This window comes from Juglans regia, chromosome 2, assembly GCF_001411555.2.
Source record: "Juglans regia cultivar Chandler chromosome 2, Walnut 2.0, whole genome shotgun sequence".
In the NCBI taxonomy this organism is placed as follows: domain Eukaryota; kingdom Viridiplantae; phylum Streptophyta; class Magnoliopsida; order Fagales; family Juglandaceae; genus Juglans; species Juglans regia.
The window spans coordinates 35,259,015-35,280,465 of record NC_049902.1 but is presented as its reverse complement, the minus strand read 5'-3'; the positions used below and the strand labels follow the sequence as shown (position 1 = coordinate 35,280,465).

Genomic DNA, 21,451 nt, shown 5'->3' with positions numbered 1-21,451 from the left:
CACTTTAATAACATGATAATTGCATATTCCCATACATACATCAGTTTAGTCAACTTACAATTCTTAAATAGAAATGGTTGATACAAATTCATATAATTATATTTAAAAAAATTATAAAATTATAAAAATATATTATTTTTTAAATAAAAATTCTTTTTACTGTTCTGAATAGAAGATTGTATATACAGTCCCAATAATAAATGAGGATAAAAGAAAAAAAGTATCATTTTAAAAAAGATATTATTATAATTTTAAAATTTTTTTAACCATAACTGTATGAATTTGCATGAATAGTTTCTATTTAGAAAATGTATGTAGACTAACTCTTTTTAAAATAATTTTTTTTTTCTCTTTTATCTATATTCATCAATGAGACTGTATACGTAATCCTCTAATCAGAATTGTAAATAAAATTTCTCTTATTATAATGGGCCGAGTTTAAAATACAATTTTCAAACAATGCCGGATGAACAGTAAGCTTAATTAAAATGAAGGAATATTTAATTTGGGGATTGTTTCAGTGATGCCAATTTTGTCCCAAAAAGATGGTAATTGGTGATTCTTTCGCATCTCGTTTGGTATTTGTCAAGTTGCCACACAACGGACACGGCGACAACCACATTTTAAAATTATTTTTTTTTTTTTTTTAAAAAGCTAACATGCCACCTAGAATACGCGTGTCAAGTTGATGGAAAGTACTAATTAATTGCCAAATTTAAAAATTTGGAGCATAAATTCAAATGACTGAATTGAGAATTAGGAAATCTTTGAGAAATTAGATAGAGGTTAAAAATTCGTGAAATAGTTTGTGAATGATATTAAAATAGTTTCAGTTGTGATCTATTATAGTATTTTGAGAAATGGTATAAAAAAATTTAAATAAAAAATATTATAAAGTTAAAATATTATTTTTTTAATATTATTTTTATTTTATTTAAAAAAATAAAAATTTGAAATTTTTTTAATAATTAGATAATGATTAAATTAAAAATATTAAATATTTAAAATTAAAAATATCTATTTTTTATAATATTTGAGAAGGAAATAATAAGATATAATGAAATAGGATGATATAAAACTCATATAGTAAACAAAGACTCTTAGGGTACGTTTGGGTAGGGAGAATACTTGAGTAGTGTTGAGAATGTTTGTGAATAGTTATGAGTAGAGATTTGAGTGAATTTGTGGGTCTTATTCAGAGTATTTTGAGTTGTTTGGACGTGTGAAGTATGTTGAGTTGTTGACTTTTGGATAGGTAGTTGAAAAAGGTGTGAGTTCCATAAATATTATAGTGATTTTATTTTATTTTTATATATAATAATGATAAATATTATAATGATTTTATTTTTAATTTATATATAATAGTAATAAATATTATAATGATTTTATTTTCATATATATAATAGTGATAAATATTATAGTAATGTTATTTTTTATTTATTTTATTTATCAATTTACCAATGGTATTCCTAAGAAATTTCAACTCAACTATTTATAATTTTAGTCTAAATATATCCAGCTCCCCCAAACTTGTAATCCTAGTTAGTGTCGTCCCAATTTAGTTTACATGGACGGACTCACCTATGAAATTTCCTTAATTAAATATTAGCCGGCCACTCAACACGTTTTGAGATATATATAATTAATGAGTTCTTTTAATTTAAAATTTAAGTATTATACTGTGAGAATAAAATTATAAGTGCATAACCTCTCTTTATTTTTAAAATGTAAAATTACTAATATATAAATAGTACTCATTTATATTCAGGTTAATTTTTACATTAATATATCATTTCCAATTATCAATTGATAATATGATTAATCTTATACTGTGTTGTTCTTTCGTGAGAAGTAATTTTTTTATAAAAATCCTACATCTTGGTTTTTTTATATATATTCTCAAGAGTTTTCTCTATTTCTTTATTTTTAAAATTTTTGAGGAGGTGGGAATTAGGGCCTTTAACGTTAGCCCTAGTTAGGGGTGGGTGGGCAGCCGCCCCTAACCCCCACTACCCTACTCCCGTCCGCCCTGCCTTTGCATATGCGGGTATCACCTCTAGAGCGCTTGGTTGTTGTCGTTTTGAGCACTTCATCGGGATCTTCGATGAAAGTCCAACTTATTTGTTGCCACTTTTGAGCCGACCGTGAAATAAATAAGAGATATGTGTTGTTTTGAAAATATCTTATAAAACTAAATAAAAAAATATTTTATTATAAAAAAATTATAAATTCACGTAACTTAACGTGTTATGTCAATTATAAACTTCTTTTTATTATATGACAAATTAGATAAATTACATCAATTTATGAATTTATTTAAAAAAAATTACCTTTTATGAATGATCCGACATATTAAATTAAACTTTTCAACTACTTCATCGCATATATACTAGTCAATTTATAAATTTAACGAGCCTCAGCAATGAGTAAAGCTAGCTGAAGCGGTGCAATTATTTTTTATTTACGCTTGTTAATTTCATCTGTACGTACGTATATATGCCATCTAGGAAAATTATAATTTTATATTAGAGGCGTAGCTTCCCATCTGTACGTACCCCAGGGCCCACACACACAACACAAGAAAGAAGGAAGGAAAGAAAGAACGTGACGTGTGATACAGGTCTCTAAACTCATTCCATTCGTCGTTTACAGCACTACACTTTCTATAAATACCTGAACCCGCAATCTGTTTCTCTCATGCTAGCCCCTGGAACAGAAAGCACTAGAATCAAGTGCCATTTAGCAACACCATCTCCAATACTATGTACGGTGCCATGCAATTAACTTCTAAAATGTCTGTTCAAGTTTCAGCAGTAGCTGCTCCAACAGCTCAGAATCATGTTATGCCAGAAATTAACCGTCGCTCAGCAAATTTTCAGCCCAGCATTTGGGGTGACCATTTCCTCTCATATGCATCTGAATTCCTGGTAATTAAAGATTGATATGTATCGTATTTACATTACGACATCATCATGTGTTTGAACTCTCGTAAATCAAACACTACTTTTACATTTCTCGGTGTAACTAACGCTAGCTAACTTATAATTAAGCCCTTACTTTTCAAGGGATAATATTTTAATCTTGAAAGTATGATATTATTCCATGGACGAGTCACAGTGCATATATACTTTTTGCACGTACAGGAAACGTCTGATGTGAAAATCATGAGGCAACAAATTGAGGAATTGAAGGAAAATGTGAGGACGATGCTCACGGCTACGGTTGAGAAGCCTTCACAAAAACTGAACTTGGTTGATGCTATTCAGCGCTTAGGCGTGTCTTACCATTTTGATAATGAGATTCAAGCAATCCAGCAACAACTGCAGAAGACTCATGAAAGTGATGACCCTGAATATAAACATGACCTCTACACTGTTGCCCTGCTGTTTCGACTACTTAGACAAGACGGCTATTACGTTTCGTGCGGTAAAAAATGCATGCTTCAATTCCTTTCTATAGGTTTGCAGAATTCTTTTTCAAGGGAAACATATTCAACTAATTAAAGGTTTTAAAAGTAAAAGACAGAACCCGTTTCAAGGTTATGGGATTAAAAAGTGCCTAACAGTACTATTTTAACACATATCATATGTATTAATCTCCTTCCATGGGATGACTCATTTGATGTCATTGGAATATTGTGAGGCAGATATGTTCAACAAGTTCAAGGACAGCAAAGGGAATTTTAAGGGATCGCTTTGCAATGATGTGAAAGGAATTTTAAGCTTGTATGAAGCCACACATCTCAGGGTAAAAGGTGAAGATATATTGGATGAGGCTCTTGTCTTCACTACCACACATCTTGAGTCTGTAGCATCCCAATTAAGCAGGCCTCTAGCAGCACAAGTGACCCATGCCTTGAAACAGCCTATCCGGAAAGGACTACAAAGGCTAGAGGCAAGGCATTACTTTTCTGTATACCAAGAAGACGCTTCACATGATAAAGTTCTTCTTAAGTTTGCAAAGTTGGATTTCAACCTCTTGCAGAAAGTGCACCAGAAAGAACTTTCTGAGATTGCCAGGTCAGTTATTAAGCTCCATTTCAGAGTGCTTGCAAGTACTGTGAGTAAGCTAGCAGCTTGTACATGATGATATGATAACTGTAGGTAATTGATAGAATGATTCTTTTAAATTATGTTTTACAGCTGGTGGAAAGACTTGGACTTTCCAAGGAAGCTACCCTTTATCAGAGACCGGGTGGTTGAGTGCTATTTTTGGATACTAGGAGTGTACTTTGAGCCCCAATATGGCTTTGCTAGGAGGATGCTAACCAAAGTGATCTCCATGACCTCTGTTTTTGATGATATCTATGATGTGTATGGTACAATTGAAGAACTTGACCTCTTTACTGAAGCAATTGAGAGGTTGAGATTAAAGACACATCCTGATCATATTTGCATTTGTTCTTTATTTTTTTTTCTGATTAACTGGACAAACTACCGATCTTACAGGTGGGATATGAGTGCCGCAGATAAACTCCCGGAGTACATGAAAATGAGTTACCAGGCACTCCTAGACGTTTACACTGAAATGGAGCAAAACCTAGGTGAAGAAAAATCGTTTCGTGTCCAGTATGCAATAGAAGCAGTAAGCATCATAGTTTTTATATTCAGAGAAATTAAGCCAAAAAACAAACAAACAAGCATATATATATATATATATAACAGGAAATATTATGTTTGACTATATTATATGTTTCAAAAACCTTAGTATTTGTTCTGATTTTGAATTGCTATCTACGTACGTACGTTGTCTCAGATGAAGAAACAAGTTAGAGCATACCACCAAGAAGCCAAATGGTTCCACCAGAAATACATACCAACAATGGACGAATATATGCCCGTTGCTCTTACATCCTCCAACTACGCAATGTTAGCAACCACATCCTTAGTCGGAATGGGAGAACTTGTCACAAAGGATTGCTTCGAATGGTTGTTCAGTAACCCTAAAATGGTCACAGCTTCAGAAGTGGTTGGCAGACTCATGGATGACATCGTGTCACACACGGTTTAATTATTTCTCTTCTTTTTGTTCTTTATAATAATAATTTATAAAATCGTGCTATTAATTAATTATACTAACATATATAGACGATTCTTCAACAATAATGCTTGCAGTTTGAGCAAAAGAGAGGGCACGTTGCTTCGGCTGTTGAATGCTACATGACACAGCACGGTGTTACAGAAGAAGAAGCAGTCCATAAATTGAGGAAACAAGTGACAGATGCATGGAAGGATATAAACAAAGAGTGCCTCTACCCAACCGAAGTCCCCATGCCAATTCTCATCCGAGTTCTCAACCTTGCACGTGTCAGTGATGTCGTGTATAAGGACGAAGATGGCTACACACATGCTGGAATTGTGCTCAAAGATTTTATAGCGTCTTTAATGGTGGATCCTGTGCCCTTATAATAAGCTGCATGGACGACTTCTGCATCGGTGGTTGTCGATCACATTAAGGAATAGTTGATAAGATTACGTTTACGTGTTAAAAAAGAAAAAGAAAACGGCCCTAGCTATATAATAAATTAATAAGTTTAGCAGATTGCTCGACACATGCGTGATCTAAATATATAACAAGCTCGGGGCCGGGAGACCATAGAAAATACGAAAATTTTCTGTCTCTTTCTTCTTATATATATTCTGATGACATGACAGTTTTAGTCGCTGTTCAAACTCAAGTGATCGATTTGAGTTGCAAATATATTATTATTAGTTTGATCTAATTCTTAAAATTGGTCCGCTCGATTCGGGCTTAAACCTAAACCGGGGAAGGACTACTGGGCCGTCAATCTTGTATTTGGGACTCGGCCTATGAATTCGAGTAACCCCAAACTAACCTCCAAGCTTGGCTGACTAGGCTTCTGGCTAGCCCAGCTTAATCACATGCAACCTTAAAAACTCTGACTCTGCAACACCCAAACTCAATTACTCACGTTAGCTGCAGTACGTGATTGAATAATAATTAAGAGTTTAATCATGACAAAGATGCTTGTGCAGCTAACCATGGGCCTAAACTCCATGGTTTATAGGCCCATCACATGTAACATGATCAACTACCGACATGGTTAGCTGTGTTTTTCCATATGTAAGCCCCTGATTCTTTGGATGTGAAAAGTAGTTGTCAATATGTACCGTGAACAGAATCTTTGTATATATAATATTTTTATTTGTTTAATAAAAACAAACCTGCGTATTATTAATTTTTTATATATATAATATTTTTATTTGTTTAATAACAATGGGTAGCCACTTGAGATTTAACGAGAAATTTTGAGTAGACTACGTGCCTAAATTTTTATTTTGGTGGAATATAGATTGTTGGCCATAAATTACGTTTAACAAGCCATTATTTTGTAAACCTTATTTCAGATTTATTGTATAATTTGTATTTGCCAACGAGCTATATTTTTTTGTTATTTGCGAGTTTAATTAGGCCCAAGAGTCAAAAGCTTTTTCTTTTGAGCCCATCAGAATTTAACAAATGATTTTGGGCTCACTAAATGAATTAAGCCCATTTAATAATTAATAGACAAAGTGGACATTATTTTATAGTGGCTGAAGATTTTATTGTACAAGCCCGACACGACTATTCAACAACTCACGCACGTTTCTTTATATTTTTTTTTCTTCTTCTCTAGAGTTTCGACTACCTATATAAATTGATGCATACGCATTTACGTAGAAACTCCCCCAAGCTAGGGTTGCCGTACATTCACTCTCCCACGTCTCCACGTCTTGGCAGCACCAAACTCGCACACACAATCCATATTTTCCTCCTCCATATTCCCACCCTCATCCTTTTTCAATCTATTTTTCCAACACCCAGATCTTCCTCTCAACAGATCTCTCTCACTCGTTTGTTTCTCTCTCATCTACTCCCTACGATTTTGGGTCTGCCGTCTCACAGAGTTTCACTCGGTTTTCCTTGTTCTCTACCACCAATCGCAACGCCACCATCGACGATGATCCACCACATGCTCCCCCACACCCAGGCTGTTTCTCTACACTAAAGTAGAGCCAACTGAAACTAGTGTCTGCAATTACTGGAAACACCACACGGCAACGACCACAGCGTTGCATGCTCCTCCTCACGCCACTACCTCATCCCATGAAAACCCACACAACTGCAAGCCACCATGGTTGAGCCACGCTATGTCACGAGCTAAGCAGCCCACATCCCAGCGAGTTTAGTCGCTACACCACCGCTCTTACTCCTACTCCTCTTCTACTCTCCTCAACTGCTAAACATTTGAACCACCGTCCCCAGCCACTGTAAACTGTCAACAGAAATGCCCCTGCTTTTATACCACCAAAATAGAGCAAGCCACGTCCAGCAACTCCTCCATGACTCCTTCCTCAGCCGCAGATAACGTCGATCACCACCTCTCCCCTTCACGTCGCCAACTGCCAGACTCCTGCACCCCAGGCCTAGTACGCCCTACACGTTCAAGCAAACCAACATAGAAACACTGCCTCAAGCCATCGTAGAAACCACCACTCTATCTGCTCAAGTTTTCCCAAAGCCTCGTCATGCGCCACTGCCCGGCACCACCTCGCAACTGCCTTCCACAACCACCATCTGCTCTCTATAAACCACCGAGAGCCTCTGTTTCATCACATGAAAATAGAGCAAGTACCCCCACTGCGTAAGACTCTTCCGCAAGCTGCCCAACCACCACAAGGGTTGCACCATGTAGCCATTACCACACTACTGCCTCGACCACTATTACTCGCCGAAAAGCAAGCCTCCTCCACATTCACCCAACTAATGTCGTTGTTCCTCCATGTTGCACGACACAAGCTCCCAAGGTAAGGCTCGTTCTCTCTCTATGCAAGACACACTCTTTTTCTCTCCCCCCCTCTCTCTCTAAAAGCCCTCCCTATCTCTCAGCCTCTCCCTCAGTTCAAGTAACTATCTCTATCTTTGTCACTTGCTGGCACGTTGTTTGGATATTGGACCATGCTTATTGAAATGGGCCATGGGCTTGTACATAGTTTTTAAAGGTTATGTTACATTATTGGCTGCACATATTTATGGACCATGGCTGGATATAATGGGTTTACTATATATGTATATTTTGATGTCGAGATCATGTGTTTTCATAGACAATATTATAAGATCAATTTATGGAGTAATATGATCTTAGGATTTAATTGCGTATTTGTTTGGAGAAATTATGTGAATATCAAAGTGTTTTTGGGAGAGTCGATATTTTTGGGTTTCGAAAATTTTTAGACATTAAGGAAAATATAGATTTTTATATATCTGGTTTTAATTACAAAGTATGTGTTCCATTGGAAATTTAAGCAGGTTACATGACTATTTTCTAAGTGACTATTGATATTCTCTTGACACTGCTGTAGGAAAATTCAGAACAATTAAAAATTTCAGGTAAGCATGATTCATATACTAGACTTTGCATAAAATAAATAGCTGAAATTGATTTTATAAAATATTCATGTTTTGTTATGAAAAGAAATTTGAAACAACCTTAATTATTTGTTATGCATTAGTCATGAAATCTGTATGAAAGATAAAAGTATTTTTGTAATGAGTGGTGTAGACATGAGCAAATTTTTGGTATTATGTATCTGAACTAAGCAAAATGAGAGCGAATGTGAAATTTGAAAATTTGTGCACGTGATGTGAAGTTGTTCTGAATTTGTTTTTGAATATGTAAAATTATCTGAATCTGTTTTGATATGATGTGACATCTGAAAAACCTTTGGCATAACTTTTTTATTCTGAATATGATTCTGTTTTGGTTTTGGTTCTATTTCTGATTTGCTCCGTTAAAGCCTTGCAATAGGTATAATAGTGGTATACAGCCCTATCACGGGTATAATGGTAGTATACAACCCTACCATAGGGGTTAAACATAGCATATATTCTGATGTGATGCTCTGATATGATATGAAGATGACGTATCAGATTATGATATGCCAAAGGAGTTTTGAATAAGGATATTTCTGAAAGTTTCGCTCTAATATTTTGATAAAATGTTTTGATTCTGTATTTTGAAAGTAAATGTTTTGTTCTGCATTTTGAACTCTGCAAATGCTTATGTTTACATAGTAGTATATGTTTTATGCTTACTAAGTTGTTGATAACTCACATTATCTCTACAATATTTTTCAGATAATTTGAGTATTTCAACTGAATATCAAGATTATGGAGCATGAGTGAGATGATATAAGCATGATGGATTAAGCATAGAGGGTTATGATTATTGGAGAATTTTATTCAGAAATCTTGTTGTGTTTTGATGACTTGGTATTTTGGAAGGTTGATTATATTGAAGCGGTTGGTTTAAAACAATAATTTTATATGTCATTGAGAATTTGGAGTCTATAGTCAAGCTTAATAGTTAGGTTTTTATTAGGAAAACATAAATGTTAAATTTTTTCTTGATAAATATGAGAAAGCTTCAGGTCGGAAAATAAACATAGATAAAACCTATATGGTCTTTAGTAGGAATGTGAAATATGAGGTGCAAGAAGAAATAATGTACTTGTGGGGGGTCATACTGCTCAACAATATGAGAAGTACTTAGGTTTACCTCCTATTGTAGGTAGATAAAAAACAAAGGTTTTCTCATAAATAAAACACAAAGTTGGCAAAAGTTACAGAGTTGGAAAGAATAAATGTTATCTCAATGTGGTAAGGAAGTGCTTATAAAAGTAATAGCCCTCTCAATCCCTACATACTCTATAAGTTGTTCTTTACTACCTGGTAACTTATGCTTAGAACTGTAATCCATGATGGCAAGATTTTAGTGGGGTCAGAAAAAAAAATTGAAAGAAAGATTCACTGGATAAGAGCTCTATTCAATCTAAATGTACTAGCAGAAATTCTAAAAATCATAATTTGCCCTGGAAAGCAACATGATAAACGGACATGGACACAAGAGAAAAGTGAGAAATTCAGTGTTAGGAGTGCCTATAGATTAATCAAAGAGAAGTCCAAAAACTATTCAAGTGAGTGCTCTATTGCTAGCAAACAACATGCTCTATGGAAGATGAAAGTCCCTAATAAAGTGAAGGTGTTTGCTTGAAGAGCTTGCAAAGAAGGGCTACCTACTTAACATAATCTACGAAAGAAGAATGTGATTACTGAAGGGACGTGTTGTTTCAACAATGAAAGGTTAGAAGATCTACCACATGCATTATTCTATTGTCCTAAAATTAGAGATTATTGGGATAGATATGTGCCTATTATGGAAAAGATGGAAATGGGTCTGAATTTAATGGATGTAGCAATGAAAGTGAAAGAAGCTAACAGGGCATAATACCTGACTATATCTTCTCAATTGCATGGGACTTTTGGTTTAGAAGATATAAGATGGTGCATGACAAAGCTTGTATTGAACCAAGACAGGTAATTGAACATGCTCTATCACTACAGATGATGTTTACAATCATCAAGTATTTTCCAAATACCAAGATAAAGGATTACTACTGCTGGAAACCTGCCCCTCCAGGATACTTGAGCTAAATGTGGATGGGGCAATATTTTGTGATATACATAGAGTCGGAGTTGGTGCTATTCTTAAAGATGACAAATGAGATATTGTTATGACTGCTAGTAATGTTGAAAAAGAAGTTGTTGATCCATAATCTATTGAGTTACTAACAATATTTAGAGGTTTACAACTCTATGCTAACTTGGATATCCAGATGCTAATAATTGAAAGTGATTGTTTGTTGATTGTGAAAGAACTTCAAGAGCAAGCAGAATCTTTAGCAATGTTGGGAAATCTGTTGAGTGAAACCAAAAAAGTTCTACAATTGTTTGGGGAATGTAAAGTTCAACATGTCAATAGAATAGGAAATGTGGCAGCACATAGGCTTGCCCGATATGCTAGGAATGTTGAAAGTTTAGAGATGTGGTAGGATTGTATTTCAGACTTCTTTTCTCAAGCTACATTGCTTGACAAATGTCTGTAATGTTTTTTTTATCAATGATAATTTGCTTTCCTATTAAAAAAAAAAAAAAAAAAAAAGGCATGCTGCCTCAGCAGTTGAATGCTACATGAACCAATATGGGGTCTCATATACACAAGTGGCATATGAAGAACTGAACAAGCAAGTTTCTAATGCATGGAAAGGCATGAATGAGAAATTTACAAGGCCTAATGCTATCCCAATGTCTCTCCTTATGTGTGTTTTAAATATTTCACGAGCAATAGATGTCATCGACAAGAATGGTCGAATTGGATATACCTGTGTGGGGAAAGAGATGAGAGATAACATTGCAGTAGTGCTAATACATACGGTGCCAATAATATTATTATTATTATTTTGATAACCTGTGCCAATAATATTATGGGTGTTGGTTTACTAGTACTTCATTTATATCACTACATCAAATTTACCTTTTTAGGAATGAAAATTTTTGTCTCAAAAGGTTTTGATTTCGTCACTTTGATTCCCAGAAATTCAAAGGTGGCCGGCGAAATATTTATTCAAACCATTTGCGTATTATTATCAATAAAAATTTTATTATGGCTTTCTAGATACTTTTAAGTTGTACAATAATGCTACGTGTCAAGACTTTTTCTACTAAGATAAAATTAGTTCAAAAACATTACCCCAAAAGTATCTGTTCTCACTTCTCAAAGCGTCAATTTTATTCCCAAAAATTCAAAGGTGGCCGGCGAAATATTTATTCAAACCGTTTGCGTATTATTATCAATAAAAAATTTATTATAGATTTTTCAATTGTGAAATCATTACTTTTCCCAAAAATTTAAGTTAGAGCTGATAAAAAGTATTAGATTTTATTATTTATTTTGTATCTTAATATTCTCTCTCACGTGTAGGTCAGACTCCCTCTCAATATGTTGTCCCAATACGTATAATATGTAATTAAATAGGGTAGAATGTAGAGTCAATGTTCGAACTCAGGACCTCTGCTTTTGATACTATGTGAAACTACCACTTGTCCCAAAAACTTAAACTAAAACTGATAGAAAAATATAGATTTTATTATTTATTTTATATCCTAACACCAGTATAATAATTATATACTGGAGAGAGAGAGAGAGAGAGAGAGAGTGTGTGTGTGTGTGTGTGTATGTGTTCCATTTTTTCCCAAATAGGTTGTCTGGCAAAATTGACAAATCGAGCCCAAATGAGATCCCTAAACAATCTAGCTAGGAATGTCATAATCAAATGATCCCAACATGAGTATTGCTCCAATAAATATCAAAATACATACAAAATGATCAAACTACTCCATATTTTAAACTAAATCCACAGTATAAGAATTTTCACTTTTAGAGATGAAATTTGTTAAGGACGAATTAAATTTTATCCCTAAAAGTAATTATTGGAAATGAAATTAAAACATAGCTGAGCTTGTAAATTCATTCGAACGGATAAAAATCCATTCGAACTAGATATTTTATAATGAATAAGATCGTCTCAAAAATGTAAAACCGTTCGAACGTGACAAAATAGATTCGAACAATGAATTAATATCTGTTCGAATAGTATATAATTTGTTTGAATAATAATCTTGGCAGGAAATTAAATTTTTTTAAAAAAAAAAAAAGTTCATAACCATTCGAACTTACATTTATTTGTTCGAACAGAAGAGATTTGGTGAAAAAATGTGGCGGCAAGGTTGCTGGACCGTTCGAACAAAAAAATATATCATTTGAACCAATTCGACCACCACATTATTCATTCGAAAGACTAATTTGGTTGGAAATAATAGAGACATTGTTTATCATCATTAATTTGTGTATATATTTTTTCTATTAAATTAATAAATATTTTTTCCATTAATTTTTTTATCATTTTGAAAATATAAAAAATGTGTATATATTATATATTATTATTTACGATGAGTAAAAATATTTATAAATTCATAAATTGATTTTATGTAATTAATTTCAAATTTTGATAGTGATTTCTTTTATATTAAATTTATATAAATATAACTTTAAAGATAGTGTTATGTTTTATATTATCATGAACAGTAAGTAAAATGAAAAAAATAAATAAGGTAACAAACACTAAAAATAAAAACCATACATTAACATCCCAAATATATAATGTTAGATATAACATAAAAAGTAAAATAATAACTAAAATGATTTATTTACTACATAGATCAAAATCTTCTTGTAACATTTTAATACATCCATCTAGATCCCTAAGCTTCTTCATGATGGACTCAATGAATTCAAGAAACAGAGCTCGTACTTGATCCAAGTAACCACAACAGGTTGTCTCTCAACACCGAAAGTACTGCTAGAAGCTAGATTGGTCGGCGTGCCACTAAGTTTTTCTGTTGTAGTCTTCCAGAATTGCCCATTACTCTTGCTGAATGTTATCTTGTTAAGGGACCCCATCTGTGGCGACCTCTACTCAGTCCCAAACACTGTAACCTCCGATTGGAGTAGAAAGTTAGATATCAACAATGCAAATGGTAGACGACCTCCACTAGAATAGCGTGACTCCGAACAAATACGGATGAAGAAATACAATGCCAGATCAATCGACTCCCCCATGCTATCTACAACAAAAATCTGGCTCGCTCGATCCTAAAAGCAATCTTATGTTTTTTCGGATCGATGTTATACCTAAAAATCAAATTAAGTATTCTAAAAAATGATATACAGTCAGCCTATCGGATCACCTTGCTCCCATCATATGAAAGAGCTAAAGGGTCTTGCACTAGCTGACGGACCTGATCGTCTATGTAACAACATGATCCTAAGTTTAGGCTATAATATAAGTTTTATGTAATTTTTTTCAAATAGCTATAAATTTATTATTATCATTTTAGTATTGGTATTTTATTATGACTCGATTTTTTTAGAATAACCACTAGAGTTTAGTTTTGAAATAAAATCTTTTTCTCCATATCTCCACCCATAAACCTTATTCTTATCTCTTGATTGGATAACCCTAATCTCAGTTACATTTTTATCTCCTAATTGATCAAGGAAACCAACTCTGAAATCCTATCATCACTCCTTCTCTTTTCCCTCTATAAAATCCTACGAAACCCTTTGTATAAAAACAAGAACCTTGCAACCATCAGGAAACTCCTCCACGTCTCCTCCCCAGCCCAAGAACCACCACGGTAACAAGACCCATGACCCCTTCCTCTCTCACGGCAAGTAGAGTAAACCCTCAGCCACTCCAATCAGCCTCCTATCGTGCGACAGAATTAGAAGCCTCAAAGACAACTCCACGCCGACGCTACCATCACAGATGAGTAGATTACTGCCTAGCCCCACAAAGAAACTGCAACCACCTTGCTGAAACCATCAACCGCAACCTGCACCACGTACGTATCGGAAGCCAACCATCGGGAGCCTAAAACCCTCCGTGCGCCACCGACATGCACGAACGCAGCCGTGTTTTGCACCCATCGAACAGAGCATCGTCACAAACAACCATGAAAGGCCATGACTCAACGACGAAACCACCGTGGCAAATCCAGTCCAGACCATGCACAACCGTGCACGCCACTGTGAAGAGACTTCCACCACCGTGACCTCACTTCGCACCACCAGTCGAAGCACCACGTCGCTACATCAACAGACCCTATGCACGATAGATCACGTTAGGGAGCCATGAAGCCGAAGCTCAGATAGCCACCACACAACACATAAAATCAACCGCCGATCACCCTAGGACATCAGAGCACCACCCCCGGTGCCAGAAACTGCCGACCATCCTAGTCTCGTCGCACCCACTCCCTTAGGTAGGCCACTGCCGTTGCACTCAGCCACGTGCTCCTCCTCCCTCTCGGTAAGTTCTGCCGCTAGCACTCTCTCCCTCTCTCGGTGTTAAGGACCCTCCAGCTGTGCCGCCGTGACCCCCGCCAACCACTCAGAACTGCCGCATGTCAGCCTCTCCCTCGATGAGCCCTCTATTTTTACTCTCGCACGGTCTTCTTCTTGATCTATCTGTGTGTCTTGGTTTAGGTTTTAAGGATCCTTGTTTCACAATGGGCCAATGGGCCCTACGTATGCGGCGCTTAATGTTTCCAGTGGGCTTATGTTTTTATGGGCTAGGTTGAAACTCTATATTTTTAAATGGTCTTTAAATGGACTATTTTTTATCTAATGATATTTAACTAGACTTATATTTTATCTAATGATCTTTAAATAGACTTGTATTTTAAATTAGGCTTGATCTTATTTTATTTCAACAACAGTTTTACTAATTTAATTGGGCTTAATATTTTAAAAGTCAATTTTTTTAAATAAATATATTAGTCAAAGGCTCATTTTTATCAGAGTATTTAAAGAATTTGAAATATATAAGTATACTATTGAGCCTAATATTTTAGTTAATATTACTTTTGTCTATTTAGTAGGATGTTTAATAAAATTATTATGTTATACTTTAAATAGAAAAATTAAGGAATATATTATGAGTTTGGTATAATTATGTTAAGAAATGAAACATATTTTAAGAATTTGGGGTTTTTTATGATTTATTTAAAATAACTCAAGTATTCTACTAAATTATAATATGTTATTAGTATGTAAGTAATTTAAATACTAAGATTTATTGATTATGGTGTTACGCAAAGATTTATTTGGCTATCTTTTAGATTGTTAATTTAATTTAGTAGGATACTTATAAATATTGTTTCCAAACAGATTTAGTGATAGTTATTATTGTGTATGGGTGTCGAGTTACGAAGTGATATTCAAGAAGAAGCACATCGAGGTAAGTAATTTGATCATAAATTAGGATCATTACAGTTCAACTTATATATAAGTATTATTCAAGCCAATTCATTGACAGCCATTATTTATGAACCACTCATATTATATGTAAACATGTCATCCAGCATAGCATACAATCATGTCATTCCGCATCATGTTTAAATTCAGAAATTATAATTATGTATGTATTATGTCATGCATCTCATATGTATAAGACACGTAAGTTATCTTAAGTTCAAAGTGTAAGATAAAATCAGATCAGTTAATAATATGGCCATTCAAATGCATGGTACAAATGCAGTTCAGTTTCAGGGTAGGTGTGCAATCCACGGGCTCGAGCGTGGTCCACCATAGTATGCCAGAATACTATCAGCGGCTCCCCTTGCGGCCGTGAGACTTGGGGCCGGTGCACAACCTCACACACAGGGTTAAATGTGTTGGTCAGTCAGATAAATTAGTTAAATCAAATAAATCAGTTAGATCACTCAGTTAGTTCAGTTAAATCAGTCATACATAGCATAAGCATCAGTTTGAACAGTCATGAATTTTAAACTTTCATAATGAAAATTTTTATGAAAACCTTATGTTTATTATGTTTACGTTGTGATTAATTTCTTGCTGAGTTTTCGACTCATTTTAGTTTGTTTTCATGTTTTTAACCACCCAAGTGAGGATGATGAATACGAGCAGGCAGTCTAGGAATAGAAGGAGCAGTTAATTTTGGTTTCAGACTTTCTAAAATAAAACATGTTTTTATTACATGAATTTATTCAGTTTATTCATTTAATGTTTTTGAAAAACATTTTATTAGACATTTTTCTACAAAATAAATTTCTAATTTCATTAATGAAATTTGAGATCTCTTGCCGGGTTTATTTTTATAAAAGATACGTGACACTCCTAGCCTACAGGAATGGGGTGTTACAATATGTGAGACCATTATCAAGTAGATCCTCGTTCGAACTAGCATTCGGCTCTACATTCGGCGCTAACAATGAGGATATGACTAGTGTGTCTATATCAGATGGTGCAGCCGTTGCTCCCGGTGTAGCCGTCGTAGCTGTTGCAGGATATGCGCTGGCCACGCGCAGAAGATCAAGGAACTTAGCAATAATGTGGGGAGAGAAAGTAATAGTCACTCCATGGACCGCTAAGGTGTAGCACAGAGCATCAGCGTCATGCTTTCCCATGGCACGGTAAAACTCACATACCATCTCCGGATATGCAATCCCCCTCTACTGATAGATCGGTGTCCATCTCCAGTCAGTGATGATGAACTGTATGCTCCGTCCCTCCCACGCAAGATCGCAAAAGTCATCCAGAATGATCTCCCGCTCAACAAGTGTAGGCATTATCTCCTGAGCATGAGTTGCTCCACTACTTTGGCCGGTCTGATCTCTCCCATGTTTTCTTTCACTAGTTGCCTTTAGTATACTGTTTAACCACAAGAAAAATAAGAATATAATTAAAATAATTGTGTAATTATATTATTTAAGAATTATAGTATATTGAACTAAATTGAAATAACTCGTTCGAACCAAAAATATTATTATGTTCGAGCTATCCATCTGTAATGTAACTTCATAGTTTGAACTAGAAAAATTTCTATTCAAATGAAATTAATTTGTTTGAATATAAATATGTTTGTTTGACAACTGAGCATTCGAACGGAAATACGCCAAATAGTCATGACTAACTCGACTCAATCCCAAACGAAAAAACACAATCAACTACGTATCTTTAGTTTTAATCGGTAGAAATAATTATGAATTGAAGGCGGATCATTTCTACCAAAATCTGGAAAGTACGGAGCTAGACTGGAGGAAAGTCCGCATTCAATTGGCTGTTTATGTGCACCATTTTTCCATTCAAAACATAATTACGAACGCACATGCTAGTTTTCTCCGCCCTGACATAAGTACGTACTCAGGTCAAAACATGTGCGATATATTGACGCCAAATATTGATCCTTGTTAGATTTTTCCAACACCGTACCTATGTATTATACGTTATCTGCCTACAGGCAGGCAGCCACGCAGGAAAGGGTCGTAAATCAACAATTTGAGCATGAGTTTTACAAACTAATGCGCCTTTGTAAAGTCCGCATGCAGGATGCACGGTAGTGGAAAGGTTAAGTTTGATAACGTGAAATTAATCACAGATCACAGAGAGTTGGAGTCAAGATTTAAATTTTACGGGTCATACTAGAAGTGATCAAGATTGTTAGTGCAGCGCCACATTTCGTCCCTATTACCTGAAAAATCGGGGTGGGGAATTTTTTTAATTGGAGGAGTTGTCCGAAATTGATCGGTATCCACGAAAAAACTACCAAAAAGTATCTGTTCTCTTACGTATCATCAATTTGAACCCCAGAAATTCAAAGGTGGCAGCTAGCGAGATATTTATTCAAACCGTTTGCGCATAATTATATATATAAATTTTATTATGGCTTTCCAGTATAATTTATTAAAACGTGCGATACAGGTTAACGCCATTCCATTCGTCGTTTACAGCACTGATCTTTGATGTATAAATACCTGAACCCGCAATCTGTTTATCTCATACTGGAACCGAAAGCACTAGAGTTAAGAGCCATTTAGCAGCCCCATCTCCAATACTACGTACGGTGCCAATTAACTTCTAAAATGTCTCTTCAAGTTTCAGCAGTAGCTGCTCCAACAGCTCAGAATCATGTCATGCCAGAAATTAACCGTCGCTCAGCAAATTTTCAACCCAGCATTTGGGGTGACCATTTCCTCTCATATGCTTCTGAATTCCTGGTAATTAAAGATTGATATGTATCGTATTTACAATATTACAACATCATCATGTGTTTGAACTCTCGTAAATCAAACACTACTCTTGCATTTCTCGGTGTAACTAACGCTAGCTTATAAGCCCTTACTTTTCAAGGGATAATATTATAATCTTGAAAGTATGATATCATTCCATTGACGAGTCACAGTGCATATATACTTTTTGCTCGTACAGGAAACGTCTGATGTGAAAATCATGAGGCAACAAATTGAGGAATTGAAGGAAAATGTGAGGACGATGCTCACGGCTACGGTTGAGAAGCCTTCACAAAAACTGAACTTGGTTGATGCTATTCAGCGCTTAGGCGTGTCTTACCATTTTGATAATGAGATTCAAGCAATCCTGCAACAACTGCAGAAGACTCATGAAAGTGATGACCCTGAATATAAAGATGACCTCTACACTGTTGCCCTGCTGTTTCGACTACTTAGACAAGACGGCTATTACGTTTCCTGCGGTAAAAAATGCATGCTTCAATTTCTTTCTATAGGTTTGCAGAATTCTTTTTCAAGGGAAACATATTCAACTAATTAAAGGTTTTAAAAGTAAAAGACAGAACCCGTTTCACGGTTATGGGATTAAAAAGTGCCTAACAGTACTATTTTAACACATATCATATGTATTAATCTCCTTCCATGGGATGACTCATTTGATGTCATTGGAATATTGTGAGGCATGCAGATATGTTCAACAAGTTCAAGGACAGCAAAGGGGATTTTATGGGATCGCTTTGCAATGATGTGAAAGGAATTTTAAGCTTGTATGAAGCCACACATCTCAGGGTAAAAGGTGAAGATATATTGGATGAGGCTCTTGTCTTCACTACCACACATCTTGAGTCTGTAGCATCCCAATTAAGCGGGTCTCTAGCAGCACAAGTAACCCATGCCTTGAAACAGCCTATCTGGAAAGCACTACAAAGGCTAGAGGCAAGGCATTACTTTTCTGTATACCAAGAAGACGCTTCACATGATCAAGTTCTTCTTAAGTTTGCAAAGTTGGATTTCAACCTATTGCAGAAAGTGCACCAGAAAGAACTTTCTGAGATTGCCAGGTCAGTTATTAAGCTCCATCTCAGAGTACTTGCAAGTACTGTGAGTAAGCTATCAGCTTGTACATGATGATATGATAATTGTAGGTAATTGATTGAATGATTCTTTTAAATTATGTTTTACAGATGGTGGAAAGACTTGGACTTTTCAAGGAAGCTACCCTTTATCAGAGACAGGGTGGTTGAGTGCTATTTTTGGGTACTGGGAGTCTACTTTGAGCCCCAATATTGCTCTGCTAGGAGGATGCTAACCAAAGTGATCTCCATGATCTCTGTTATTGATGATATCTATGATGTGTATGGTACAATTGAAGAACTTGACCTCTTTACTGAAGCAATCGAGAGGTTGAGATTAAAGACACATCCTGATCATATTTGCATTTATTCTTTATTTTTTTTCTGATTAACTGGAGAAACTACCGATTTTACAGGTGGGAAATGAGTGCCGCAGATAAACTCCCGGAGTACATGAAAATGAGTTACCAGGCACTCCTTGACGTTTACACTGAAATGGAGCAAAACCTAGGTGAAGAAAAATCGTATCGTGTCCAGTATGCAATAAAAGCAGTAAGCATCATAGTTTTTATATTCAGAGAAATTAAGCAAAAAAACAAACAAACATATATATATATATAACAGGAAATATTATGTTAGACTATATTATATGTTTCAAAAACATTAGTATTTGTTCTGATTGTGAATTGCTATCTACGTACGTACGTTGTCTCAGATGAAGAAACAAGTTACAGCATACCACCAAGAAGCCAAATGGTTCCACCAGAAATACATACCAACAATGGACGAATATATGCCCCTTGCTCTTGTATCCTCCACCCACGCAATGTTAGCAACCACATCGTTAGTCGGAATGGGAGAACTTGTCACAAAGGATTCCTTCGAATGGTTGTTCAGTGACCCTAAAATGGTCACAGCTTCAGCAGTGGTTGGCAGACTCATGGATGACATCGTGTCACACACGGTTTAATTATTTCTCTTCTTTTTGTTCTTTATAATAATAATTTATAAAATCGTGCTATTAATTAATTATACTAACATATATAGACGATTCTTCAACAATAATGCTTGCAGTTTGAGCAAAAGAGAGGGCACGTTGCCTCGGCTGTTGAATGCTACATGACACAACACGGTGTTACAGAGGAAGAAGCAGTCCATGAATTGAGGAAACAAGTGACAGATGCATGGAAGGATATAAACAAAGAGTGCCTCTACCCAACCGAAGTCCCCATGCCAATTCTCATGCGAGTTCTCAACCTTTCACGTGTCTGTGATGTCGTGTACAAGGACGAAGATGGCTACACACATGCTGGAATTGTGCTCAAAGATTTTGTAGCGTCTTTAATGGTGGATCCGGTGCCCTTATAATAAGCTGCATGGACGACCTCTGCATCGGTGGTTGTCGATCACATTTAAGGAATAGTTGATAGGATTACGTTTACGTGTTAATAAAGAAAAAGAACGGACCTAGCCCTAGCTCAGCTAGGCTAGCTCTAGAATAAATTTAGAGGTGTAAACTCAAATTGGAAAACCGGAAAATCAGTCCGGACTGGACCGGATCAGTTTTACCGGTTTTGAACCGGTCCGGTCCGAAACCGGTTTTTAAAATGTAAAAACCGACTGGTTCCGGTTTTGAAATTTTTTGGACTGGACCGGTTGATTAAAAAACTAAAAAATAATATTTTTATATATAAGTTTTATACAAAATATTTTAAATATATATTAAATATTAATATAAATAAGTTTTATATATAATGTATAATTATAAATTTATACATTAAATGTTAATTTATAATTTTATATATATATACATATATATGAAATAATTTTATATTATAATTTATAAATTATTACATTAAATGTTAATA

The 21,451-nt window shown here is 35.2% G+C and overlaps 2 protein-coding genes across 3 annotated transcripts; both read left to right on the top strand.

Moving 5' to 3' along the window:
- Nucleotides 1-2,697: 2,697 nt before the first annotated feature.
- Nucleotides 2,698-5,643, top strand: LOC109018572 ((-)-germacrene D synthase-like). 2 transcript variants are annotated; one of them, XM_019000728.2, is made up of 7 exons: nt 2,698-2,927; nt 3,144-3,426; nt 3,647-4,019; nt 4,143-4,361; nt 4,449-4,584; nt 4,756-5,004; nt 5,115-5,642. In XM_019000728.2, the coding sequence occupies exons 1-7, from the start codon at nt 2,763-2,765 to the stop codon at nt 5,406-5,408; spliced, it is 1,719 nt and encodes a 572-aa protein (XP_018856273.2). In that variant the 5' UTR covers nt 2,698-2,762; the 3' UTR covers nt 5,409-5,642. The 2 variants fall into 2 exon arrangements, with proteins under 2 accessions (XP_018856273.2, XP_035543805.1); XM_035687912.1 differs by having other exon boundaries at nt 2,714-2,927; nt 4,143-4,584; nt 5,115-5,643.
- Nucleotides 5,644-18,310: 12,667 nt separating this feature from the next.
- Nucleotides 18,311-21,071, top strand: LOC109010554 ((-)-germacrene D synthase-like). Its single transcript, XM_035687913.1, has 7 exons — nt 18,311-18,480; nt 18,692-18,974; nt 19,199-19,571; nt 19,695-19,913; nt 20,000-20,135; nt 20,299-20,547; nt 20,658-21,071. The coding sequence occupies exons 1-7, from the start codon at nt 18,346-18,348 to the stop codon at nt 20,949-20,951; spliced, it is 1,689 nt and encodes a 562-aa protein (XP_035543806.1). The 5' UTR covers nt 18,311-18,345; the 3' UTR covers nt 20,952-21,071.
- The last annotated feature ends 380 nt before the right edge of the window (nt 21,072-21,451 follow it).